This window comes from Berkeleyomyces rouxiae (assembly GCF_048999995.1).
Source record: "Berkeleyomyces rouxiae strain 22BRR77 chromosome Unknown BrBRR77_ptg000003l, whole genome shotgun sequence".
Classification (NCBI taxonomy): domain Eukaryota; kingdom Fungi; phylum Ascomycota; class Sordariomycetes; order Microascales; family Ceratocystidaceae; genus Berkeleyomyces; species Berkeleyomyces rouxiae.
In genome coordinates this window covers 1,168,300-1,194,015 of record NW_027396493.1, presented here as the reverse complement: position 1 = coordinate 1,194,015, position 25,716 = coordinate 1,168,300, and the positions used below count along the sequence as shown (strand labels likewise).

General features: G+C 52.5%; 10 protein-coding genes across 10 annotated transcripts; 5 read left to right on the top strand and 5 right to left on the bottom strand.

Moving 5' to 3' along the window:
* Window positions 1-108: 108 nt before the first annotated feature.
* Window positions 109-2,446, bottom strand: BROUX77_003522 (uncharacterized protein; the record flags this gene model as incomplete). Its single annotated transcript, XM_073748183.1, has 3 exons — window positions 109-535; window positions 602-1,640; window positions 1,723-2,446. The coding sequence occupies 3 exons, from the start codon at window positions 2,444-2,446 to the stop codon at window positions 109-111; spliced, it is 2,190 nt and encodes a 729-aa protein (XP_073605947.1).
* Window positions 2,447-3,417: 971 nt separating this feature from the next.
* BROUX77_003521 (uncharacterized protein) lies at window positions 3,418-4,750 on the bottom strand (the record flags this gene model as incomplete). Its single annotated transcript, XM_073748182.1, has 2 exons — window positions 3,418-4,335; window positions 4,388-4,750. The coding sequence occupies 2 exons, from the start codon at window positions 4,748-4,750 to the stop codon at window positions 3,418-3,420; spliced, it is 1,281 nt and encodes a 426-aa protein (XP_073605946.1).
* Window positions 4,751-6,417: 1,667 nt separating this feature from the next.
* BROUX77_003520 (uncharacterized protein) lies at window positions 6,418-7,394 on the top strand (the record flags this gene model as incomplete). Its single annotated transcript, XM_073748181.1, has 2 exons — window positions 6,418-6,490; window positions 6,598-7,394. The coding sequence occupies 2 exons, from the start codon at window positions 6,418-6,420 to the stop codon at window positions 7,392-7,394; spliced, it is 870 nt and encodes a 289-aa protein (XP_073605945.1).
* Window positions 7,395-7,841: 447 nt separating this feature from the next.
* On the top strand, window positions 7,842-8,675 carry BROUX77_003519 (uncharacterized protein; the record flags this gene model as incomplete). The annotated part of the gene is made up of 1 exon (XM_073748180.1): window positions 7,842-8,675. The coding sequence occupies one exon, from the start codon at window positions 7,842-7,844 to the stop codon at window positions 8,673-8,675; it is 834 nt and encodes a 277-aa protein (XP_073605944.1).
* Window positions 8,676-8,780: 105 nt separating this feature from the next.
* On the bottom strand, window positions 8,781-9,832 carry BROUX77_003518 (uncharacterized protein; the record flags this gene model as incomplete). The annotated part of the gene is made up of 2 exons (XM_073748179.1): window positions 8,781-9,706; window positions 9,760-9,832. The coding sequence occupies 2 exons, from the start codon at window positions 9,830-9,832 to the stop codon at window positions 8,781-8,783; spliced, it is 999 nt and encodes a 332-aa protein (XP_073605943.1).
* Window positions 9,833-10,830: 998 nt separating this feature from the next.
* BROUX77_003517 (uncharacterized protein) lies at window positions 10,831-12,765 on the top strand (the record flags this gene model as incomplete). Its single annotated transcript, XM_073748177.1, has 2 exons — window positions 10,831-12,353; window positions 12,417-12,765. 2 exons carry the CDS (start codon window positions 10,831-10,833, stop codon window positions 12,763-12,765), a joined length of 1,872 nt encoding a protein of 623 aa, XP_073605942.1.
* A 737-nt stretch (window positions 12,766-13,502) lies between these two features.
* Window positions 13,503-14,708, top strand: BROUX77_003516 (uncharacterized protein; the record flags this gene model as incomplete). Its single annotated transcript, XM_073748176.1, has 1 exon — window positions 13,503-14,708. One exon carries the CDS (start codon window positions 13,503-13,505, stop codon window positions 14,706-14,708), a length of 1,206 nt encoding a protein of 401 aa, XP_073605941.1.
* An 801-nt stretch (window positions 14,709-15,509) lies between these two features.
* On the top strand, window positions 15,510-17,097 carry BROUX77_003515 (uncharacterized protein; the record flags this gene model as incomplete). The annotated part of the gene is made up of 2 exons (XM_073748175.1): window positions 15,510-15,913; window positions 16,041-17,097. 2 exons carry the CDS (start codon window positions 15,510-15,512, stop codon window positions 17,095-17,097), a joined length of 1,461 nt encoding a protein of 486 aa, XP_073605940.1.
* Window positions 17,098-17,450: 353 nt separating this feature from the next.
* On the bottom strand, window positions 17,451-18,293 carry BROUX77_003514 (uncharacterized protein; the record flags this gene model as incomplete). Its single annotated transcript, XM_073748174.1, has 2 exons — window positions 17,451-18,088; window positions 18,161-18,293. The coding sequence occupies 2 exons, from the start codon at window positions 18,291-18,293 to the stop codon at window positions 17,451-17,453; spliced, it is 771 nt and encodes a 256-aa protein (XP_073605939.1).
* A 3,122-nt stretch (window positions 18,294-21,415) lies between these two features.
* BROUX77_003513 (uncharacterized protein) lies at window positions 21,416-25,357 on the bottom strand (the record flags this gene model as incomplete). The annotated part of the gene is made up of 8 exons (XM_073748173.1): window positions 21,416-21,570; window positions 21,645-21,771; window positions 21,836-22,008; window positions 22,075-23,948; window positions 24,029-24,213; window positions 24,307-24,776; window positions 25,102-25,180; window positions 25,268-25,357. 8 exons carry the CDS (start codon window positions 25,355-25,357, stop codon window positions 21,416-21,418), a joined length of 3,153 nt encoding a protein of 1,050 aa, XP_073605938.1.
* Between the last annotated feature and the right edge of the window lie 359 nt (window positions 25,358-25,716).

Sequence of the window (25,716 nt, the reverse complement as noted above, 5' to 3'; positions counted from 1 at the left end):
TAGTCGTTACGATATTTAGGCCACTTTTTCGACACTATCTCATTTTCAACATGCCCGGCGTTGGGCTACCCCATTGTGCCATGTGGTTTCTTGTAAGGCCGTCTCTCCCTAAAGTATCGTGCCAAATTCTGTGCTGGCATCGATGTTGGCTCCGTTGTGGCTTCCGCTTCCCGGCTTGGGCGCGTTGTCAAAGGGAATGGGCTTTCTCGGGCTACCACTGACACCGGAATGTCCTTCATCGGCAGCCGTCTTGCGGTGGCGGAACGTGAAGCCGACAAACAGTGCTTTGGCCATTTCCTCCTCGCGCTCTGCCAAGCCCTCGAGTGCTGACTGCTTGTCATGCACTTCCTTGTACTTGGCCATGTCAGCTTCGTTGGTAAAGTCGTCAAAGTAGCCTGCATCCGTTTCGGAATCGAGCTCAGGAATGAAAGGTGCCCGAGTTTCTCGCAGATTCTCCCAGTCAACCTCTGCAAAGTAGGGATGATTGAATATTTCCTGGATGTTGGGAAATCGCTCTTGACGAGAGTTGATGGCCCTATATCGATGAGTGTGTCAGTACGTTGAAGCTGTTGGTGGGTTATTGTAGAGTTCTAGGTCTTACGTAGTAATAAAGTTCCAAGTACGATTGCTGAGGAAATACGACGGGTCTTCCCACACTGGCCGTTTCAACACATCTTTCCAGTGTTTCAAGTTGCGCCAAGTTTCATCGGCCGTTGAGCCAGCAAACGGTGGGAAGCCTGTCAACGCCTCAAACAACATACAGCCCAAACTCCAGTAGTCCACAGTGAATTCGTATTGTTCCCCACGGAGAACCTCCGGAGCCATGTAGTCGGGAGAGCCAACGATGGACTTGGCATAATTGTAGTCCTTGTCACGCATCGAGCGGTAGCCCTCCCGGCGTTCCGTGATTGTGCGCTGGTCCATGGGTTTTCCAAAGGGCACTGATGTCTCGCTTGCCTTTTCTAGACGCACACGCATCGACTCAATTTTTGCAGGGGCCAGCATACCAGCAGCAAGTCCAAAGTCAGTCAGCTTCACGTGGCCTTGTGAGTCAATCAGAAAGTTTTCAGGCTTCAAGTCACGGTGAATGTAGCCCAGCTGGTGCAGCGCATCAACGGCGCAGAACATCTCTGCAATGTAGAATCGTGCATGGCGATTGCTCAGCACACCAGTGTTGTTAAGAAGTGTGCGGAAATCACCACCGGGCACAAACTCCATGGCCAGGTAAATGCTTTGATCGTCTTGGAACGAATACAAAAGGCGAACCAACCACTCGCTCTTGGCGGTGGTCAGGATATCACGTTCTGTCAATACGTGGCGGACTTCATCGAGTTTAAAGAGTAGCTTTTTGCTCATGACTTTGAGAGCGCAGACTTCGCGGGTATCTTTTTTTTGGGCTAGGAAAACTTGGCCGTAGCCACCTTGACCAACCTGAGTCAGGATTTGGAAGTCTCCATGACGCAGTCTTACACGGCGTTTGCGCAGAGCAGCGCGTTCTCTGCCGGTGTATTTTGACCACATGTGACGGTAGGCGGTCTCGTCTGTTTTCGGGGGAGGGGGGACTTCGGATCGGAAGGCATTCAAGCGGCCCTGGCGAGAGCCAACATAGGTGAGGAGATCAAAGTAGTAGTCCAGAAAGTCTGTAGTAGTTGTTGTAAGTATAGGCGCAAATTATTTACATGAGACATGGAGGAGACAGCCTGTGTTCACTGTGGGACTTACACAGCTGTGTCACATTAACGAGACGGCGCACATTGGGCTTCTTCAAGATCTCAAGCTCCTCCGGTGTTAGGCCCCTAGATGTGTTGAACTTCTTCATCGGCTGGGAGCGAGTTCCGTGTTCTCTTGGTTGATCTTTGTGTTCGCGGTGGTACATTTCGTGTCGGGATAGTGCGGCATGATTTCTGTGAAAGTTCTCGGGCGCAGTAAGCACTGATTTTGTACCGGAAGATTGTCCGGTGGCTTCTTGCCTAAGGCTCTTGGCCGTAGTAGGCGCCACTGAAACTCTGTTGTGCGGCACATTTTCTTCGGCAATAGTCGTGTTGAGTAGAGACCCAGCGCCTATACCGGTATTACCCATGGCCATGTCAAAGTTCATCTTCGGCGGCAGCCCAGCGCTACCAGGCGTCATCGGGAGACGTGTGGAGGCTGATGAGGACTTGGTTGGGCTGTCGAACATAGTCATGTTGTTGTTGATCTTCAGGGCGGTCTCGAATGCAACGGGTAGGTCATGAGAGCCTGGTGGCACAGTCCTTTTGCTAGGGCTGCCGTGGGGGGTCGCCACAGGGTTGATAAATGTATTGTTTGTCATGTAGACATCGCCATCATCGCCGTCGTTGTAGAAGTCATTGGCACCGGGCGTTGTGGGACGGGTGATTTCCATGTCGTCGGTATTACCACGCTGGTTGGGATTTTGGAAAAATGAGCCTGTGAATGACGAGGCCATGATTGGTCGATGAAGCGAGTGCCGCCACGGGAAGCTTAAAGGAGAGGGACAAAATGCCCAACTGAGAGATTGGCCTTGTTGTTGTGTAGCATTAAAAGTGCACCAGAAATACTGCGGCAGCGCGGGGGAAGCGGGAGCGGTCAAGAAGAACGACGAATAGCTGAGGGGATGAGGGGGGTATCTGACGAAACAAGGGCACCAGACTGGCAGTGTGTACAGGCTTTTGTTCAATCGGCGAGTCCTGCGTCAATGTGAACCAGCCGTAAACAAGAGGAAGCTCGAGCTCGATATAGCGGCGCTGGAGCCGCAGTGCGAAGTGGTGGATGGGCGGTGGTTGGAGCCAAAAAAAACAAGCCGTTGTCGTCGATTCGAGGGGAGATAGAGATGGCAGTATCGATATAACTATCTCGGATAATCAAGTATGGATGGGATTTCGGAAGAATGGCGAATGGCAAAAGACGTCTGGCGGCTTTGCTTGGTGTTTGTTGTAAGAGGTGGAGCCAGGTCTAGAAGTGCTCAAGAGAAGAAAACAGCGTTGAAGAAAGGTCCCCTGGTTGGTTGTTTGTTGACATTGACATTGACTAGAGGCTAGAGGGGGAAACAAAGACAGGAGCTCTGTTTGGCTTTTGGTGGGGCAGCCCAGGGTAGATGTGGCGTTTGGGGCGCCAGGTGTGGCTGGATTTTTATGTGAGCTACAACAACAACAACAACAGCAAGACAACACCAGTCCGACACCAGACCAACCTGTGCAAGTAAAAACAAGTGGCTTCATTCTATACGCACTATACTATTGCATGGAGAAATATCAACCGATATCATATGTGCAGTCGTTCCATCTGTAAATCACCACATCCAGACCTTGTTCCTCACGGGATGCCAGCGGCTTTTCCCGCCCTCAGGCGCCCAGCCAAGACGCTTCTTTCGTCTTGCCTCCGATAGTGTTTTTTATGCCTTAAAATCCAGGCGTTCTGTTAGTACATAGACCACTGTCCAGCGATCTCTTCCTCCTCCTCGATTTCTGCCGCTCTGCTGTACAGTGCACTGAGAGAGACAACCACATCATTTGCCGTCCTTAACCGGCCCTCCCAGCAAGCCAGGATAACAGAGCCACAGACCAGGCTGTGCACATCATCAGGGAATATGCCTTCCTGGAAGCACTGCTGAACTTCGGTGTCCTTTAGCTGTGAAAATACCTCGCGACCCATCATGATGAAGTAGATGACAGAGCCCAGGCTGAACACATCGTCAGACTTTTGCGACCGACGCATCCAGTTCCAGCCAGGAGGAAGATAGCGAGGACCGGCAGCCATGGTAGCCTCGGAGCCATCGATAGAGCTGCCTGCAAAGTCGGAAATAACAATGTTTAGAGCATCGTCCAAGAGAAAGTTACGCGGGCAGACATCGCAGTGGATAATGTCAACAGCATGCAGACAGTCCAGAGCGGCGGCAGCTTGCAGGGTCCAGCGTTGGCGAGTCTCTTTGGGAATACTGGGAGTCTTGCGCATATAAGAGGCAAGATCACCCTTGGGCAGACATTCGAGGGTCAGGGAGCAGGAGATGGAATCCCAGTTGACCAGTTTCGGAACATAAGGAGAATCGCCAATACGGCTGTAGACCTCTGCCTCAGTGCGCATGTCCCTGAAGTTGAGTTCTTCCTCGCGGGCGTTGTACGGGTTAGGACGAGGGTACTTGATAATGTTTCCAGTCTTGAGGCGTTCCACGTGCGATGTAGGACCATGGCTAATGTGTTCTCCGCGTGTTACGTAGTACACAATTCCGGCGGGCACTTCCTTGGGGATTTCAAACTTGGAGTCAGGCCAGTCAGGGTGAGCTTCACGTTCCCATTCACCGGGAACAGCGATGTACTTGAGTTGTCCGTCATTCAAAGCCTGCGAATAGTCAGTATAAAGGACCTCAATCCAGACCACATACAAAACTCACCTCTGCTGCAACAGCCTCCTCCGATTTCGACAGCGAGTCGGTTTCCTGAGAAGACTTGATAGTCTCAGTAGCGCGAGTGTTTCCATTTCCATTTCCAGTAGCAGTAGTAGTAGCAGTAGTAGTATTTCCGTTGACAGTTCCGTGACCAGGACCTTTGCTTGTTATGGGCTTCTTGCCGCCATAAGCCTTGGTCGTTCCGTTGCTGTATCCCGAGTTAGTGCCAGCTCTGGCCTCAAGATCTACAAAGCCGGCATTTGGTCTTGCAGCCAGTTTCCAAATCAAATTCCACAATGACTTGTACTGCTGGAATGCAAACTGCCATATTGATGAGATATATGGCAGTTGCCTGAGACTGTAGAACATGGCGTAACGTGGCGCAGGTAGAGGCGGCGTGTGAGTGAGTGAGAAAAGCGAGGAATGAGATGAGAGAGATGTGCACTAGTGTGCAAGATGTGGTGGTTATTCCCAAGATGGCTTGAGATAACCCGTCGCAGATGAGATGGGAGAGGGACCTTTCGGCCAATATCAGTCTCTCTATAGGCGCTTCACCCCAATCTTGTAAGAATGAGAGATGGCGATTCTTTGCTGATCAAAGGCCACGGAGAATAACGGCGGCTGTTTTCCTTGGTTTGCTGCAGGCGCCTTTTTTTCTCAAACGCTTCCGTTGCTTTTTTTGGAGGGGCTGCCGGACAGCTTGGCTGGGTGGGATTCTCTGGGGGTCCTAGGAGAATATGGGAGGATGGAAGTGGATGGAAGAGGAAGAGGCTCTTCTTGTTCTCTCGCTCGCTCTTGGAAAACACGCAGCGGGCGGCTTTGACAAAGCAAAACAGGTGAACAACAAGAGAAGAGGGGGAAGAAAAAGATGAGGAAGTGGAGAGGCCGGGCCCAGAATGATTCAGAGCCAGATCATCCACCGAGCGTGAGATTCAAGTCCCAGGCAAATAAAGAATGATCGAGCCCAAAAGTGAGACTTCTCAGCAAAAGGCCTCCAGAGCCTTTGCAGCCAGGACATGCAAAAGATTCTCTTATCGGCCGTGCGGGATGGCTATCAATCACGTGCCGTGCCTTTTGCTGCGATTTTTTGGGCCGGTTTGGGGTTAAGGCCTGGACCGAGCTCTAAAGCGCCCGAGGATACAGGCCGTGGGTGTTCTGTAACACACTGGAAATTAAAGTGTTGTAGTGATAGTCTCTCCAAATGTGACGGCTAGCTATGGTTATGTTTTGCATGAGGGGCATCTCCAGCTTGGTGAATTTAACTTTTTTGAAAGACATCCTTTTGCGCCTAACATGACCACCAAGCTGCGGCCATGTTTCGATTCAATATGTAGACATGCAATAAGACCAACTCAACTACCCCTCCTTGACATGAAAAAGTCTAATATGCAGATGCGCCCGGCCGTTTTCGTTTGGGCTTGACACTTAGGGCAGAGTGATGTATGTATGCACACATGTATTACATAAACTGCATGTCCCCGTAGAAGGCAAAGGAAGCGGCTTTCTTCCTCTGCCTTGAGTGGCCAGCAGAACAATAAGCCCTAGGAACAAGAGAACAAGGACCAGAGCCTTTCGGTAAACCCTTTGGGGACTGGTCTGAAGCACAGGCCGGCGCAGGTTTGTAAAGACTGCGATGCGCTGTATCAGTCTACATTGAAAGTACATCTACATGCATGGTATACATGCTTGCTGATAGAAAAAGTCGTCTTGTTGCATCTCTCCATACATATGTACATAGCGTTAATGTTGTGTTGCATTCATTAAACCGCTGCCCAATGTCCAAGCAAGCCCGATGTCTCGGTAGGCATATGATGTCAGGGTACTTTGGCGCCGTATAGACGATCAAGTAGTAAGAGTATGTCAAGTCCCACAGCTGTTGGCAGCAGCCGACAGCTGCTTTGCTCTCAAGCACTAAGCTCTTAGTCAGCTAGAACAAAAAGCGATCCCAGCTTGCGCAAACACCACATCGATCGGTCCTGAGACAAGCGTGAGATCACACCCAATACCCATTGACATTCCAAATCAAGACACCCACTATGGTAAAAGAAAAGAACTACAATCCAGTGCAAGCGCAGCGCAAGGCTGACAAGGCGAAAGCAATCAAAAAGGGCAAGCAATAAGTACAACCGAGCTGGCGCAAGCAACCATTGCGCCAGATACATTGTCATGACTTCCAACGATTTAGTACTAACAACTTCATGTGCTCATCTTGACAGGCAAGGCTAGTGTTCAAGCCCAGCGTGACGAAAAGCTCGCGCGTCGCAACCCCGCGCGCATCCAAAAACAAATTGACGATCTCAAAGCCATAACCACCAACGGCGGCAAGCTCTCACAACACGAAGAGCAAGTTCTCTCGGGTCTCGAAAAGGAACTCAACGCGGTACAAAAGGCACGCGCTGCCCTCGGCGATAATGCGCCTGTATTTGCAAACCACGACAACGGCGGTCTCGGTAAACGGCGACGGGGCGGCGACGGCGGCGATGGAGAACGGCGGTTGCGCCGTTGGGACGAAGACTCGACGGATGAAGATGTCCCGGCGGAAGTAAGGCGAATCCCAATGCCGCGCGACACGCCGCCACCAATCCCCAAGAAGGAGCTCGACAAATGGTTTGCCAAGCGGCGAGAGCGGCGCGCTCGCGAAGAAGAATTACGCCGAAAAGAACGGGGAGAGGACCAGACATCAAACCCCACTCCTGGGCCATCTTCTGGAGAAGGGCATGGCGACGACAAGACGAAGCCGGTGGCAAAGGAGCCGGTTGTGGTAAAGAAGGTGTACGAGGCCAAGCCTGTTGTCAGAGATCTGGTCAAAGAAGCTGTCCAGGCATTCACGCCTTTGGCCGTTTTGCGCAAAATGGAAAAAAGCAAAGGCAAGGCCGGGCTTCTGGAGCCCGAAGAGGCAGATAAGCTTGAGGCAGAGGGCTATCTCAAGTTAGACGACCATCAAGACGCTAGCAACGAGCCAGAGCGACCATTGAAGGCCAGTGTGGAAGATGTTGATGAGGAAATGGAGTAGAAGGGAATAGAAACTGGGTAACTAAATGTATGTTCCATGTACGAACCGAATAATAACTAGAGCTTCATCCAGTCAAATCCAAGTCCTCCAGAAGATTCAGTGCATACTACATCATAGTTCTATGCTTCACAGCTTAGACTGTCAGTTTGCATTTGTCACCTCAATTCTTTGATAGCACCTGGGTAGCTAACCCCTACAGCATTGCACGTAGTTAGGGTTATGACATCACCGCACAACCCCATTAATCATCAACATTCTTTTTTTTTTTCTTAGCGTATTCGAGAAACAAGACACAACTTGAAAGACAATGCTATGTGAATCCATACATTTGTTTGACTTTCTTCTCGAGTTGCCGTCTCATTCATACTAAATACGTTCCATTTATTAAACCATCCTTTCAAGCCACCCAAGTCCCACGCAGTGGCTCTTCCGATGCACATCAACCCTATGCGCCCCTCCGATTTTGATCCCGAGCTTAACGGCGACGGTGAACTCATCCTCGGCGGTCCTGGGCCTAACCATACGAACGCCTTTCGGAATAATGTGATAGACATTTCCTCACAGGCAGAAGTAATCGAACAATTGTCGCCCCTGAATAGCGACGGCAATTTAAATGAGGGCCAAGACGAAGCCTCTGATGACGATGATGACGATAGCATTTTTGCCTCTGATGATGGTGCCACTATTATGCCAGGCGGAGACGGACGGCAGAGGGCCTTTGCAGGGCTCTCCGAGCTGCCGCGCCTACAGAGAGAACATGCGACAAATGGATACCGGGATGGCGTCATAGCTGCCAAAGCAACTAGCATACAAGCTGGCTTCGATGAGGGCTTCAGCCTTGGCGCCACATTTGGCAAAGTTGCAGGGCAGATACACGGCATGTTGAATGGAATTGCAGAGGCGCTTCCCAGGGACACTGCCGAAAATAGAGAAATAGTGGCACTGGTGGCTGCTGCGCAACAGGCACTCTGCGTGGAGGCCATTTTTGCATCAGAGTATTGGAACGGCGATGGTACATGGAAGTACAATGTGCCAGAGGAAAACGACGACGATGAGGCAGCAGTGGTGTTTGAAGATGTGGTACGAGCGCATCCGGTGATACAGCAGTGGTCTAAGACAGTTGAAAAAGTCATGGGCCGGTGGAATGTTAAGTGGACAATTCCCGGGAGGGAGGGCGACGAGGATCGAGTCTTAGACGAAGCCACGGAGCTGGAGAAGAAGGTGCCGGCGAGAAACGTGGCGCCACCAGCCGGCGCGACCAAGAATCCATTGGACTGGTAGAGTGGAAGAGGACGGCCGATAGAACCCAGGCACAACTGGGAAAAAACAAGATGAGAGATGAACCCTATAGCAAACTTTGAACAATGCCGTGATTTGCCACAGCCATCATACACCCAACGTCTCTCCCTCTATCAGCGGATCTTCAGGGGGGTCCTCGAGTCGTTCAATCAAGTCCTCTAATCTGATTGTCTGCCCATTGCCTTTCAGTCGCTGCCCTGTAACCAAATCGGGCACTCCATTAGCAAAGACTGCCGCATGCTTAACGTTTCCGTCGTCGTCAACGATGACCCGGCCCGTGCGACCATCCACCCACGTCATTGCTATGTGTTTTGCTTCTGGATCTGACGCCCCAATGTCTAACAAGCCAGCAGCGTTTTCACCAGCAAAAGCCAGGTCGTCTTCGAGTTGTTCTAGAGCCTTGTTTTTGGACACACCAGAGGCTCGGCGCAAGTCGGCGATTGCCGCTATGCGGTTATGATACCGGTAAATTTCCCTTCGGAGCGCCTTGGCAAAGCCTAAGAGGTCCTGGATATGTGTTTGTCCTGTATCTGGCATCTCATCGTGAGATTGTCTCGTCGTAGAAGGCGGAGGAGGCAGGAAACGAGCTACTAGCCCAGAAAGTGGGATGGCGGGAGGGATAGTATGTTTGTGAACCTGCCATGCTTTTGAAGCCGGTTCTATTGACGTCCAGGGTCTGTTCAGAAGAACATAATACGGCCGCAGAAAGCGCGCGCTTACCATGACTTCGAAGCGCAAGCCAAACACTTTGCCATCGTCAATAGCGTAGGGGTCTGGGTCCAAGACACGAAAGGAAGTGATGCTTGCGCAAAGCCTGTACAGCGACTGCTGGTCGTGTGCTTGTTGTTCAGCGAGGCGAGTCGCGAGGACATCCGAGACGGAGCGGAGATGGGTGGGTAAATCGGAGCGCAAGGCCGTGGACGAGGGCGGTAGATTGAGGAGAGCGCGGTGGATGGACTCGGAGGTTAATAGGTTCGTGGCTTGAACGCGCAGTTGTTGCTTGAGACTGGCGACTGGGGGTTGTTAGCGGGGTCAATAGCACGCAAAGAAACAAAACAAAGCGTACCTTGAGCCTGGAGGGTGGTGATCTCGTCATCCAGTGCCTGGGCGATGGGGTCGACTTCGGATGTTTCCGACATGGCTAACAGCGCCTGGGAGGCTTCATGCGTGTCTATTAGCCCAGAGGCCTTTTTGCAGAATCTTGGAAATATTGGAGTCAGGAAGAAGAGCACCTGCCGCCCATGTGCACGTCGCGATGCTCGAGTTGGGATACATCCAACCTTATCTTGAGTTATCTTATCTTATCTTGCAAGATCCTACTGGAGGAGCAAAAGTACAGCTACAAAGCGCAGCCAAAGTTGCCAGCCAAAGGTTGATCTTGGTCTACAGCAGCACAAGATGACGTGTTTGAATGCCGGGCGTAGAGAAGATAGAAAAGCCGGGAGTAGAGGTGTGGCTTGTATTACTGTCTTCTCTGACATGACGCATCTTCACATGCTCTAGAAAGCATTTTTTTTTTGTTTCCACGATATTGCTCGCAAAGCGTTGAATACGGGTGGCCTGCGGCTGATTAGTAATGCATTTGCGACTGCCTAACGGCACTGAATGGCCACCTATGGTATTAGTTGTTGACCAAGTTGATGGGATGATTAGTTGGGACAATTTGCGACAGACATCTTTTGGTTAATCTGGTATTTATCGACGCCGCTCTCTTCTGTTCTTGTCTGTTCTACCGGTCATTCGACTGACTGTCTTGGACTTTTGTTACACGTCGATGCTGGGTTCATGCCACGGAGATCCCTGAACGTCTCAAGATCCCGAAACAGAATTCTTCTCTGTCCTCTTGCTTGGACGCCTTCTTGGTCACTTTCTTGGACGTCTTTTGTACATGTCCTTGTCTCTGCGCTTCTGCGTTGTTTTTCGCGCTCTGAAGATATAAATCTCGCCGTGTCTTGCCTTTTGTTTGGCGGATCGTCACGTATGCATCTGCACTAAACCTGCATCTGTCTAATACAAAACCACACGCCACAGTCTCCCGTCGTTGATCGCACTCCTTGCTCGAACATTCTTTAGCATCTCATTCCTTGACTCCCGCGCGTACACAAAGAACCTCCTCCGTTACCAACCACAATCTCCAATGGGCAGCACTCGCTCACGGCGCGGCAAGACTTCCAAAAGTACTGGTGGCACAGTTTCCGCAGACCTCGCCAACGAACGAAACGACTCGCCCTCTCCAGCCCTTGGTTCCGATCGAGGCGAAACAACCGGCACACAGTCTCCTGCTGGCACAGTGCGCGGCCGCAGCCGGACAAAAAAGAAGTCTCTCAACGCCAAGAACAGCGCGCTCTCCATCACCACCATCGACGACATGAGTTCCGGCATCGAGCTTCGGCGCAAAAACACCCCTGCCGAAACCAATTCTGGCTCCATAGCAAAAAGCCACATGGCCCGCGACGACTTTACGCTCGATGCGCCTGTTCCGAAAACACCGACCCTGAACAACCATGGCTTCTTCGAGCTGCCGCTACAAGACCAGCGCAACTTTGGCTTGCTTGTGCTTCTGTACTTCCTCCAGGGTGTGCCCATGGGTCTTGCGACTGGCTCCGTACCATTCTTACTCAAGAACCACATGTCGTACAGCCAGATTGGTGTCTTTAGCTTAGCATCATACCCATACTCACTCAAGCTGTTTTGGAGTCCCATTGTTGATGCTTGCTGGAGCCCAAAGTTTGGTCGGCGTAAGAGCTGGATTCTGCCTATCCAAATGCTGTCCGGAATTGGTATGCTGTGGCTCGGCTCGACTGTTGAAGACATGATGGCTGGAATTGGAAAGCCCGGCGGCCCAACTGTATGGGGATTCACTGCATGGTGGTTCTTTTTGGTCTTGATGTGTGCTACCCAAGATATCGCCGTCGATGGTTGGGCTCTCACACTGTTGACGCCCGGAAACGTGTCCTATGCCTCGACGGCCCAGACAGTCGGTTTGACTGCTGGTCAATTCCTGTCGTACACAGTCTTTTTGGCTTTGAACTCGAGCGAGTTTGCGAACCGCTGGTTCCGTGCCGTGCCTAGCAGTGATGGGCTGGTGACTTTGAGTGGATATTTGACGTTCTGGGGCTGGGCCTACCTCCTGGTCACTCTGGGCCTGGCTTTGCTCAAGAAGGAGGAGCGCACGCGCAATGAGGACGGCATCTGGGATGTGTACCGTATCATGTGGGGAGTGCTCAAGCTGCGCAACATTCAGACCATCATCGCCGTTCACCTAATTGCCAAGATTGGCTTCCAAGCCAACGACGCCGTCACCAACTTGAAACTACTGGACAAGGGGTTTGGCAAGGAAAACATGGCGCTTACGGTCCTCATTGATTTCCCGTTCGAGATTGGCCTGGGATACTACGCCGGAAAATGGTCCCAGGAATACACGCCTATGCGTCTGTGGTGCTGGGCCTTTATGGGCCGCTTGCTGGCTGCAGTGATGGCGCAGTTTACAGTCAGCATTTTCCCAGAGACTGGCGTTGAGCCGTGGTACATGCTTGTGGTCATCCTGGAGCATGTGTTTTCGACCTTTACAAACACTGTCATGTTTGTGGCTATTTCGGCTTTCCATGCACGTGTGGCTGACCCTGTTATTGGTGGCACATATATGACTCTTTTAGCAACGTAAGTTTGAGGATTCCCCATGAGATGCCTTTTTGTTGTGACTTTATTAACAACCATGGTTAGTGTGTGTAATCTGGGTGGCACTTTTCCCCGGTTCTTCATCCTCAGTCTGGTTGACACCTTCACTGTGGCCACGTGCCAGCCTTCCACGTCTTTGTCTACGGTTGAAGCGGCTTCCCTTGGGGATAAGCTAGTCACCAATGCCTTTTCGTGTGCTCTGCAAGCTGACAAAGAGCTCTGCACGGCTGGCGGCGGTGTCTGTGAGATTGAGCAGGACGGCTATTACTTGGTCAACATGATATGTGTAGCCTTTGGCGTTGTCACATTTGTGTACTTTATCCGGCCGCGTATGCTCCATCTCCAGAGCCTCCCGATGCGTGCCTGGCGACTAGTCAACAGCCCCGAGAAATAAAGAATCAGGAGGCTGGTATCACAGAAGAGAAGATATTCTGAGACGGACATCTGCTAGTATGTGCCTAGACGATGAAGATGGATGGGGCTTATCCACGTACATGCCCATAATGATACAATTCTGTATTTGAGAAGCACAATGCACAGACCCTTGCGTGATGAATGTCTGACATGTGTGATTTCGGCTCAAGACATCACGGATGGCCATGTTGTGGTGCCAGACGATGATGTGAGTGAACTTGTATGTAGATACGGCACAGATATGCGTCACGTGATTCAACTGGTGTTCTCCAAATTGGCGCATGAGTCGCACAAGTGCCTTCCAAAGATCACGACGTATCAAAATGTAGAGGGGGAAAAAGGTGGGCCGCCCTTGGATAAACCGGCGATAAATAAATATTGAAAAACCAAGCCATAGTCAAACAAGAGCCGTAATTTTCTGTGTGATAAAGCCTCACTGGCGAGAAACCCAGACACAAGTCTTTTTTTTCTTCCATTGCCATCACTCCCAAAACACCCGCGGCGGGAAATATTGCTGAGTGAGCATCTCCAAGTTTTTTTTTTGTTTTTTAGAGGGGTCACCTGCGAGCCGGGAATCCTCCGGGCTTAGAGCTAAAGAGCCGCATATATTACGAGACACCGAGGATTGGGCATTTTGGCTTGTGCAGCACCGACCAAACATTGCAGAACCGCCATCTTCCCGTCGAAGCCACTGTATCCAGGAGAAACAGGAACATCATGTCGGCGTCTACTACCGAGGCTGTGGCCCAGCAGGAGGACCAGTACTTTAGCCAGAACCCGCCGCCCAAAAACCTGGAAGCCATCACGGCCCAGGCGGCGGCCTTTATCAACGAGCATGCTGCAGCCAGCCGGCGTGTGGTTCTGGTGACGTCAGGCGGAACGACGGTGCCGCTGGAAAAGCAGACGGTGCGCTTCATCGACAACTTCAGCGCGGGCACGCGCGGCGCGACCTCGGCCGAGTACTTTCTTGAGGCAGGCTACGCCGTCATCTTCCTGCACCGCCAGTTCAGTCTGCAGCCGTTTTCGCGCCACTACTCGCACGCGACCGACTGCTTTCTGGATTTCATGGAGGACGTGGCCGACGACGTGCACGGCCACCACGTGGTGGCCAAGCAGGCGCACCAGGCCAAGATGCTCAAGGTGCTGCGCCAGTACAAGACGGCCAAGAAGCAGAACCTGCTGCTGATGCTGCCGTTTGTCACCATCACCGACTACATCTTTGAGCTGCGCGCGATTGCGCGTCTGCTGCGCCCGCTGGGCAAGAGTGCCCTGCTGTACCTGGCCGCGGCCGTGTCCGACTTTTTTGTCCCGGCGAACCGCATGGCCGAGCACAAGATCCAGTCGACCGACGCGGTGGGAAAGGACGGCAAGCCCGTCGTCAGGCCTGCCGCCCCCTCGACGCCGTCCATGGTCGACATGCCGGAAACCTTTGACAACTTTGACTCGTCGCCCAAAGTGCCGCGCAGCAAATCGCTCGTCATCGACCTCGACCCTGTGCCCAAGTTCCTGAAGAACCTGGTCGACGGCTGGTCGCCCGAGGCCATGATTGTCTCGTTCAAGCTGGAGACGGATCCGTCTATCCTGGTGCACAAGGCCAAATACTCGCTGGAGCGCTACCAGCACCACCTGGTCATTGGCAATCTGCTGTCTACGCGAAAGTGGGAGGTAGTGTTTGTGGCTCCGGGGAGACCAGATCGCTGGGTCCGTTTGCCCATGCGCCGGCGCAAGATGACAGTCAATGGCGCAGAAGGCGTTCCTGGAGAAGGGGCCGAAGAGGAGACGGACGCAGATCAAGCCATCATCACGGTTGGAAATGATCAGCCGTTGGATCCCAAGACTCTACCAGAAGGCGACCCGGAGATTGAGATTGAAAAGCTGATTATACCAGCAGTCAAGGGGCTCCACGACGAGCACGTGGGCTAAGGAGGGGGGTGAACGGCACTTGGGCTAGGGCCAGATAGCAGGGCAAGTATTAGAGGGGTGTGAAGAGAAGGCAAGTGTCCACGTCTGTCTGGGATTATTGATGCTTGGACATGGTGTAGCCCTCGGTGGTTCGTGATAGTTCCAGTCCAGGCCACACAATCCATTATATCTGTAGTTAGTTGTAAATACAGAATCTCCTCGGAGCCACGGGCTCCGGCCAGCAGTCCAACAGGGTCTGACCGGCCGCTTAGACTGCGCTTGTGGCCATCGATCCAGCCAGCCAATCAGTGCTCGGATGTTGCTGGACCCCGGCTGGTCACATCTGGCGATCCTGTAGATGTGCTCTGATTTTCTTTCTTTTTTTTTTCTCTCTCTCTTTATATTGCCTCCTTTTATACTCTGGTATTTCCTTCTTTTTGCTGACTTGGACCATCTGATTCTTCCTGCTGTGCAGCTTCGCCTCGTCCTGTGGCTTTTTTTTTCTTTCTTTTTCTTTCTCTTTCTTTCTTCTCGGCTGCTGGCGCCTCGTAGCATCTTTCGCTTTGCTGCTTTTCTGCCCCTGCGGCAACTTTATTTGCTCTACACCATCTGCAGGTCCTCAACAGCTTCTGTCCTTTTCCTATTCTCCTAAAAACTGGCTGGCTCCTTTAGTGCTTCATATAAAATCTCCTTTTGCTCCGACAACATCTCCCAGTCGCCTTCTCAACGCCGTCAACACGCCACTCTTGAGGCGCCGTTACCGCCAGACTCTTCTATCGCCGTTCTTGCCCTCAACCGACTCCCCCTCTTTGATCTACCGCCATGGCTGGAATCGATCCGGCAACACGCAAAAAGGTACTGCGTGTCATCTCGATATCGCTTCTTCTGGACCTGGTATGTCCCGCCTCCAATCCCCGAACCCTAGTCGCGCCGGCCCCCGCGCCGGTCCAGGGTTTCCACATGCCGCAATTCTTCCGTGTCGCTAATGCAGCTCCCTCCTCGCGCCAGGTTTCCTTTACGTTTATTCTGCCCCTGTTCCCCAAACTCCTCGAGTACTATCGCGACAATGAGGCCTCGGCCATTGCTCTCGCCGGCGAGAATGCACCCCAAACCCTCCTCCAGACTATTCTGTCCTACCTAAACGCCTACAAGCAGGCCTTTGACCGCAAAATCGACTCGCGCTATGATATTGTGTTGCTGGGGGGAGCTTTGGGCAGCTTGTTCTCGTAGGTGGCCCGTCCTTTTTTTTTTTGTTTTTTTGTTTCCTTGCATGGTGGTCTCGAGATAGGCCAGCCCTGCCCAATGACGTAATCCGTGTTACTAACAACCTGGCCTCTTTTTTTTCGCCCTCAGCATCCTCCAAGCCATTGCGTCGCCCGTGATTGGCCGCATCTCGGACCGCTACGGCCGCCGCAACGCGCTGCTCGCCAGCATGACGGGCAACATCTTCTCGGTGCTGCTGTGGGTTGCCGCCGTCGACTTTCGTACGTTTCTGGCGTCGCGTGTCGTCGGCGGCCTGTCCGAGGGCAACGTCCAGCTGGCCACGGCCATGGCGACGGATATTTCCGACGAGCAGAACCGCGGCTCTACCATGGCCATGATTGGCGCGTGCTTCTCCATTGCCTTTACGTTTGGTCCGATGCTGGGCGCCTATCTGTCGACGATTGAAAGCGTGGCGGCGAATCCCTTTGCGACGGCGGCCGGCGTGTCGTTGGCTCTGATTGTGCTTGAGACACTGTATCTCTGGAAGTTTCTACCTGAAACGCTGCCCTCGAAAACAAAGCTCCGGAAAGACGGTGGTGCTAGTGAAAAGCTCAAGGACAAGGCCAGTCCGCCTGATGCGCCAGTCCAGCGCACCAACTCGTTTGCTCTGCTGAGTGCTATCCACTTTGTGTTCCTGTTATTCTTCTCTGGCATGGAGTCGTCTCTGTCATTTATGACCTACGACCTCTTTGGATTCACCTCGGCTAGAAACGGCCGCTTGCTCGGATTCATTGGTCTCGTCGCTTCTCTCATCCAGGGCGGTGTGACGCGCCGTCTGCCCCCGCTGCGGTCTTTGCGTATTGGCGTCGTCGCCTGTCTAGCTGCCTTTATGATTCTCAGCCGCGTGACCAGTGTTGCTGGTCTGTACGGCGCTGCTACGTGTCTGGCCATTACTTCAGCGACTGTGGTTACAGGACTCAATGCCTTGACAAGCTTCGAGGCCGATGCGACTGAACGTGGCGGCAAGCTGGGCAACATGCGGAGCTGGGGTCAGCTGGGCAGAGGCCTGGGCCCGGTCCTCTTTACGAGTATCTACTGGTGGGCGGGCAGAGAGGTGGCGTACACAATGGGCACAATGGGCATGATGATTGTTTTGGGCGGCGTTTTTGTAGGGTTGAAAGCCCCAGCAAGATCAGGCCAGAAGTGATTCTAGAGAGTAGAGTACCACCTAGGACGCTTGCATTGAGGGAATCTCGCTGTATACAACATTTGTAGTTATCACGTCCGCTGGTGAGTAGTATATACTAGGATTTTATAACGTGGAACTGACCCTGCCAACTTCCATCTTGATTTTTTGTTGAATAGCCACATCCATACCAGTCGATATCACCAAGTTCCCCCAAGCCGCAACGAAGCGGAGCAAGTCAAAGATCATCACAAGCGCGTAAAAGAAAGGTGAAAAAAGAAAAAAAAAGAAGTGAAAAAGGAAAAGAAGAAAAAAAAGACGAAACATAGACAAACGAAATCCATGACATATCAGTCATCCAGTCATCACACACCCTACTCACCGTTACTCTCCCTCGCGTAAACCACCTGCTTGCCATCGCACGGAAACACAAACTCGGTGCTATTCACGGGCTGATACGGCTGCTTCGTAATCTCATCCAGCGTGTTGGCCATGGCCATCTGCGACTCGACATAGTAGCTCTCGGCGCAGCCGCCAAACACGGGCTCAATCGTCTCGCCGCCCGTCGACGACCCGTAGCTATGGCGCCGCTCGCCCGGCATCACCGGCTCGCACAGGCGGCTGCGCGACGGCGTGCACAGCGGCTTCGACTTGGGCCGCGCGCGGTCGCGCCCGAGTCCGCGCCCGCGCTGCTTGTCCTGCTTGATGTCGACGATGCGCGCCTTGGAGCCGCAGCTGATGTGCGTGAGCAGGGCCCGCGGGGGCTGCGCCGGTTCCACCATGTAGCTGTGGCTGTGGAATGCAGCCTTGGGCCTGCCGCTGTCCTGCTGCTGCTGCTGCTGCTGCTTGCGGCTTTTGGCGGTGCGCGCAGAGATTTCCCGGTGCACCTTGTTGAACTCGTACTGGTGGTAGGTCCAGGTGAAGATGCCAATCAGAGTGCTGAACTTGAGCGTCGAGACCAGCACGCGCTTCCACGAGAACGGGCGGTACTCGGATTGTTCATTGTGACACTCTGCGCCGGCGTGGTGGTCATGTTAGTCAGGCAAGTCTTTTCACGGAGATACTTGGCGTCGGAGGACTGTACCCTTGGAGTAATAGTATATAAACGATACACAAAACAGCGCAGAAAATGCTGAAGCAACGTAGATGGCGACCTGGGCGCCAACTGAAAGGCCGGACCAGCCACAGTCGGAACAGTGCGTGGGAGCAGGCGCCATGGTGGTGGGATTCTTGACAAGGAAAAGCGCAGGCACAAAGCTTGGACGAAAACGGATCTAGTTAAAGGCAACAAGCGGCAAGGCAAGCAAAGACCGAGTCGAGTCGCCTAGAGCTCTCGGCGAAGAGAGGCAACGGGGCTCAGAGACCGGAACAGAGACACGCAAAGAGGAGGAAGAGAAACAAAAGGAAAAAAAGAACAAGGCGAGCAAGGAAGCCTAAAAACAGAGAAACAAAGAAACACAAGGGCGATCCACGGTGACAGCACTCTCAAGATCCCAAGCAGACTGTCGCGGGCAATGAAAGCTGTAGGAATGAAGAGCGATTTCTAGAAGGAAAACTCGCGTGGGACATGAGGCACCTTTATCTCGTTCCTCTGGATGCACATCACGCTCCGCTCCATTGGCAACATTGTTACTCTTCTAGGTCCTGATGGGCTTCCACCAAGACACAAGCTCCAAGACACACCAGAACGAAAAAAAAAAAAAAAGAAAAAGAAAAAAAGGACATAAAACTACGGGGTGGCAGCAAAAGAAACATGGGACAGATAACAATCAAGACCCATGCCCGTTTGCCGGGGTGTGGGAGGGTGTCTAGGTTTAGGAGCGAGAAGCTCTGACACTGTCAGCTTGTCTGTATAAACTTGAATAATACGTCGTTAGTTATGTGCAATATTTGTGTTCTCTGGTAGCGGAACGCAAAGGGATGCACCAAACGGACTGGATAGGAGGAGGAGGAAGAAAAAAAAGGAAGGAACAAGGCAGGGCGGGCTCTAGAATCCAATTCCAGAGGCAACTGCGCCGAGAGCGAGGGCGTGTGCCACAGCAACTGCCCCAATCCAGCGGCATTCTAGAAACCCACTAGACCACGCCGACTTACATGCGTACTTGCTGCCAGGGAAAAAAAAAGTCATCTCAGAAAAATATCTGTGACGTCCTGCCGAATGGGCGCCCCAGCCCAGCGTCTTGGGAACCAAGTAATACAAAGGAAAAAAAAGCACAAGCAGTCAAGATGCACAGAACGATTCCCCTTCCCTGTCCTCTCACTCTCTCACACACACACTCTCTCTCTCCAAAACGGCCAGTAGCACGGCACGGCACTAAAAAAGAACGGGCGAGCTTGATCACGGGCTGCTGCCACTCAATCACACTTTTTTGTTTTTCCTTCTAGCCTGATCAAGGTCCTCCCCAAGCAGAGAGATCCTTGTAGGCTCCAAGAGAGACAGGGCTTAGCACCATGTGTGATGTATACAATTTACTGGCGACAAGGCCGCCAGCCGCATGACATGCATGGCCGTATGTATCATGTACAATGTATGTAGCTAGTTACAAGTAGGTATCAAGAGCATGCGTCAATGTCAGTGGCAGCCACTCCCATTCCCACTCCGTCTCCCATCCCGCCAGGTGTTTGTGTGTGTGTCCGGTTTGTACTACTGTTTGTTGTCTCCTTTTCCTGCGTCTGCTCTAGTGAGGATACCGTGCCATTCCAAGTTCCGAGCTACCTTGGGGGAGAGGAAAGGGGGGTTTCTTTTCTTCTCCTTGCATCGACTGCACAAACCCTTTTGACAAACGGCAGAAACAACATCACCAAAAAGAAGGGAGAGAAAAGCAACTAAACCCCCCAGTGACTGCTGTCTACGTACAGACTTGTCTAAGGGGCTGTCAGATCCCAATGTGAAGAATGGAATCTTCTGGCTCTCGCTCGCGCGCTTCTTATTCTTCTTCTTCTCCTCCTCCACCAATCTCGCAGTCGCCGTTGTTTACTGCAGCGTTTGGCCGGCGAGTTTGCACCGTCGTTTGTCGCTTCGTAGCCCTCGGGCTCCAAGCAAGTCCGCAATGCAAGGCCTGGACTTGGGTCTTTTTTCCTTTGTTTTGTTCAGGCTAGCTTCTCATTTCACTGTTTGAATGGCCGTTTCTAATGTATGTGCGACTATTGCACATATATACATCAACTACATGTATCCAATCTCGTGTCCATCAGCTCTCTGTTTGCTGCAACATGGACAAACACTCCGGCTTCGAGACCTGGCCTGCCGGCCCGCGCATCTGCCGCCGAGACGTGCCCGGCAGCACAACAGTCTCCCCTTTTTCCCTCGCTTTCCGCCTGCCCATCCCAGCCCACCCCGTCTGCCGGTCCCGCGGTGCAGTTTCACACGCCATGCCACACGGGAGAACAGAGCCCGGATCCGACGCGGCCGGCACGGTTCGCACCCAAGACTGACTTGTCCAGCACGCTAGACGCAGGCACAATGACCCAGCCCAGCCCAAGCTCGCTCCCCAGGTATCCGCTAGCATAGCTCTTCGGGGAGCATCTTCCCGGCCCTGCCATCAATCACGTTTCCGTGTGTCTGGTCTGGGCCTCATCGTGGGTTGTGACCGGTACCCCTTGGCCCTTGGCGCACTGTCTCCCGTCCGCCTCTGCTGATTGGCCCAGCTCAAGGAGCTGGCTGGCTGTCACATTTTTTCTCATCACAGTCGGATCATCTGGAGCGAGGGGACGGGGCGTGTTGCTATTGGCTGCAGGACAAACTAGCACACTTTCTTTTCATGTTGCCAGCAGAGCTGGCCGTGGCCAGAAGTGGAATATGCACAAAAAAGAAATAAAACGGTAGTTATTCATGACAGATGTATTGCGATAGTTGGAAGATGCAGCCGGTCATGTTCCCGTTGGTATCCATTTCCTCGTCTGGACGGACCTAAACAAATTGATAACATCAATACAAACAAGAAGATCTGCCCCCCTTTGAATACAAAACACAATCAACGGCAGATTGTCCTCGTCGCCGTTTGCTGCCCTCGCGCCTGTCTCCAACATCGTTACTTGCACAAACAACAACCACACGCATAGTATAACTCCAACTAGTTAGTTATAGATCCTAGCCCATTCGTCTTTGACTCGTCGGGTTCGCATATGCAGCCAGCTTTAGGCCACACAAGGATCCTTGCCCTGTTTGCCCATATGATGGGAAAACGATTCAAGACAGCAAAGCAAAAGAAATATTTCATGTCGTCAACCAAACAATTACAGGTAAAAAAAGGAAAGGGAAAAAAAAGCATAAAACAAATTAGAAGAGTAAACCGCAAGAAAATGCAAACCGCTCCCCCACTCCAAATTTTCTTTTCGTTTACTGCACGGGAGCAGCGTTGCTTGCGGCGGCGGCTGCAATCTCCATCGCAATCTGTTGAGCGTGGTTGACAATGTTCTGGATCTCGCTCTGGTCTTCCGCCGGTATCTGTCCAACGAGCCCTCCATAAAAGTCGGGCTGCTCGGCTTGGAGTTCTAAATAAAATGCATTAGTGACAAGTCGACGGAAGAAAAAAGAAGTCTCGGCAGAGCACGAGTGTAAGACCTACTACTAATGGCGACAGCAAACATCTGGTAAGGCTCAACCTTGTCAAGAGGAGACTCAAGCACAGAGCTCTCCTCACCAAGGTCCTCATCATCCTCGTCGTAATCTTGAGCAGCACTGTACTTCTGAGCCTGTTCCAAAACGCCATGTTAGTAAAAAGAAAAACCAAAAAAGCGAGAAATGCAAGTATCGTACCTCCTCGGCAAGATAATCAAAGTAGGTGCCGGTGCCTTCCCGCTCCTCATCTCCCTCCTCGCCTTCCTCGTCGAGGTTCCAGTTGGTATCGGTCTCGGCCCACTCCTCCTCGTCGCCGTAGTCGTAGTTGGCAGCGTCAAAGTTGAGATCATCCTTGAGGGCTTCGGCACGGTCTAAGACAAAAATGTTAGTCAAGGGATTCACGCTAGTCAAGAAACCTGAAAAGGGTCGAGCCTTACTCTTCTCAGCCTGGGGCAGAGTACGGAAAAGCTCAGTTACGCCCTGAAGCAGACGAGGCCATCCAGTAGAAACACTGGCAGGAACATTCTGGGGACCGATGCTAAGCAGAGCAACAATTGCGCCAATGCAGAGCTTCTTGTCATGGACACGAGTGAACCACGCCATCTGGGTGAACCACAGAGTAAAGAAAGTGTTAGTCCAGTTACCCTGCTCTAGAACGTGTAGCGCAAGAAGAGGATTGTAGTTAATAGCACCAATGACCATCTCCATAAGGTGGACTTGGTACGTGCGAGGGCGGGGAGTGTGACGGCTGTCAGCAAGGACGCCCATGGCCATGGCAACGAATCCGCTAACACATTCATCGATGCTGCCACGCAGGCACAGCATCATAGATTCGGCAAGTTTGCAGGCACAGATGCGGTCAACGCCAGTAACCTTGGCGTCAACGAAAAGATCGTTTACCATGGAGAACAGAGCCTGGACGTACTCGGGCTTGGTAGCCAGGAAAGGAGCACCATACTGCACAAAGTTATCAAGGGCAGGCAGCATGTCCTCAAGGTACAGCTCAGCGCCGGCCTTGAAGCTGGTATGCATAAGCTCAAAGGCCTTCCACATGGTGGGGGAAATAGCCTTGGCAGCAAAGGTGCAGCTGTCAATGATCTCAAAGACTTCGTTGTACAGATCGTACAGCTTGTTCTCAAGGGTAATCTGAATGATGGGCATCAGAACAGACTCAATATGCAGCAAGACATCGGGAGTGCTCTCCAGAGTCAGGATAAGAGTACCAATGGTCTGCAGCACACCGAGAGCAGTTATGCTCTTGTCATCAGAGAACTCGAGATAGTCGTCATCACCATTGAGCTTATCGTTCTTCTCAAGAAGCTCACGAATGATGCGGAGGTAGGTATCTCTGAGCTGTTCGCTAAGGGCGACTGCAAAGGGGGTTAGCTCCGTGGCAAACACCTCAACAAAGTCCTCCATGACATTAGCAAGGGCATCGACATCAGCTTCATTGGCCAGCTTCAGAAGCTGTTGCATGATGGTGGGGATGTTTTGTTGCATGTTGATGCGGATAACATCGTGACGGATCAGAGGCTGCAGAGCCAAAGCGGCAGTGACTCTGACAGGGAGAGCAGGGTCAGCCATGCACTCGAGGATGCTGTGGTAGACGGTAAGCAGGTTGCGCTCCTCCTTAAAGTCGAGAGCCTCAAACTTTTCGACAGTGTCACAAGCACGAGCACGGAGGTAGCCCTGGGGGCTCTTGAAATCGGGGAAAACATAGCGCACCAAGAAGTACTCCACTTCGGTAGCAATAGGGCTCTTCTTGCCCAGAAGAATGGGGGCCAGAGTCGCAATCATGCGCAGCGCACCCTCCTTGGCCACGTGGTTCTTGGCCTCGGGAGCGGCCTGCTCATACTCATTCACAACATTGTTGATGAACTTGAGAATCTCAAAGGTTTGCTTGCGGCGGTGCTTGGTCAGGCTGCTGAGGAAGTTGGTGGCAGCGACATCAGGGGAAGTGGCTTCCTCAAAGTAGTTGAGCGACCGATGCAGGTACTCTTCCGGCTCATCTTCGAATCTCTCAATATCCTCTTCCGAAAGGCACATGACGGGGAAGACGAAGTGGGTGATGATATTCTGGAGGTGAGGCTTCAAATGAGTCCACATATCCTTGGGGCGAACAGACTCATCGAGGAAAACCAGAGTGTAGGACAAGCAAGGGCGAGAAAGCCATGAAGTCTTGGCCACCCACTTCTCAATCTCGGCAAGATACGCCTTGAGGATTTCAGGAGCAATGTTGGTGGTGAAGTCCTGGGCGAATTGTTGTTGAGCAGGGTCAGATGATTTGCCCACGGTAGAAGTGTTGCCATGTCTGGTGACGGAGAAATTTGTGTTAGCAGATATCAGCACCGTGGTCACGATTTGGACCAAAAGATACACGGCGAAACGAACCTAATGAACAGGCGGTTGAGGTTGAAGTAAGCCCACTTCTTAGCCTTCCACCAGTGATGCTTTTCGCGCTCATAGGGCTCACCATCCATAGCACTGGCAGGGAGAACCTTGGCAATGGTGCGGAGGAAGACTGAGCACCAGCCGTGGCTTTGGGCCTGGCTTCTAAGGAAATCGGAAAGTTCAAGCTGGATCGTGGCGGATTAGTTGACATGTCTCAGTAATGGAGGGAGGAGGGATGGACCCCAAGGCCCGATATGGCACAGGGAAAGTTAACTTACCCATGTAGCATGCTTGTAGCACTTGAGAGCCAGATGCAACATCTCGCTAGCCTCATCGCTTTCCTGGTCGACAAGCTCGACGCAAATGGCCAGCAAGCGAGCAAAGGTGTTTTCGATAATCTTGTCAAGGTGGCTGCGCGACTCGGAATCGCTGGACTTGTAGCGGTAGGTGCGACATATGGCGAGCAGGCACTCAAGGCCAGTCAGAACACTACGGGTATCATTGGTGTTGAGAAGTTGGACGGTGAAGTCAAGGAAAGAGGGCCATCTTTCGGGGAAATCATAGTGCAGAACACGCTGAAGAATGGGAATCAGCTGGGGGCGGACAAGACCCTCGGAGGAGGCCATTATGGGAAGAAGGCGTTCGCGGAAGACGGCCTTTTCAGCCTCGGGCGTGACAAAGTCCTTGTCCGCAGAGGATTCCAGGACAGCCCAGGCATGGTTCACGCGGTTCTTGATGTAGATGGCAGCTATTAGGAGAGAAGAGCGGCGAGTGTTAGTAGAAAGACAGGGTCAATTATACGGTCAAGTGTTGTGGTGGAGTGGGGGAGAGGGGCGGAGAGTTCCGGAAATTCACCGCCGGGGTCTCCAAAGCCGGAAACGTGCGGACGGGGATCCGGCGGCCAGTCCCCCGGTGGTGCATGTCGGGAGAGTGTGATCACGGCCGGCAGTCCGTCGCCATCGGCGTGATGTGACGGTGGCTGTAGCGCAGATATTGTCGTGATATAAGATGGTGGGGGTGGGGGGAATGGGCCCGGGTTAGACCACTAAAAAGACCAGAAGATGGGAACATACTTGATAGGCGGACGGTTTCAACCTGCTCGGACTGCAGAATGTCCAGCAGGACGTTGAGGAAGCCGGGCTGCTCGTGGAACTAAAAGGACAGAAAACGGAGACGGCTTAGCACGGAGGGTCACGGAGGGCCACGGCCGACGGTATCGAGCGGGATATGGCTGCTCACCTGTTGCAGCTGAGCCTCGGCCTGTTTTCTGGTGTCGGCGATGGGAGCCAGAATGGCCTCCAGAAGGCTGCGAATCTGGGCGGCATCCATGATGGGTAAATGCAGAAAAGCAGACGCCAGAGGAGGGGGACGAGGAGCGATAGACGTCTATGCCAACGACGGATTCAAGCTTCGCAAGATGGCTGACTGGCCTGTAGGAAGCAGAGGCGGGATAATTAGGTGGGATGCGGGAGAAGAGAGAGTGTGACGCCGATTGAATCAAAGGGTCGAGATTCAGATAGCCAAGGCGGGATCGAAGAAGGCCAGAGGAGGAAAAAGAAGACGTAGAAGCAAAGAGTTTATTGTCGTGGGATTTTCCAGTTCTATTTTTTTCTGCCAAAGAGGGACACCCTAGATAGCGCTTCCCTGCGTATGTTTTGGGCAAAGCATGTGCTGGATAGCAAAACAAA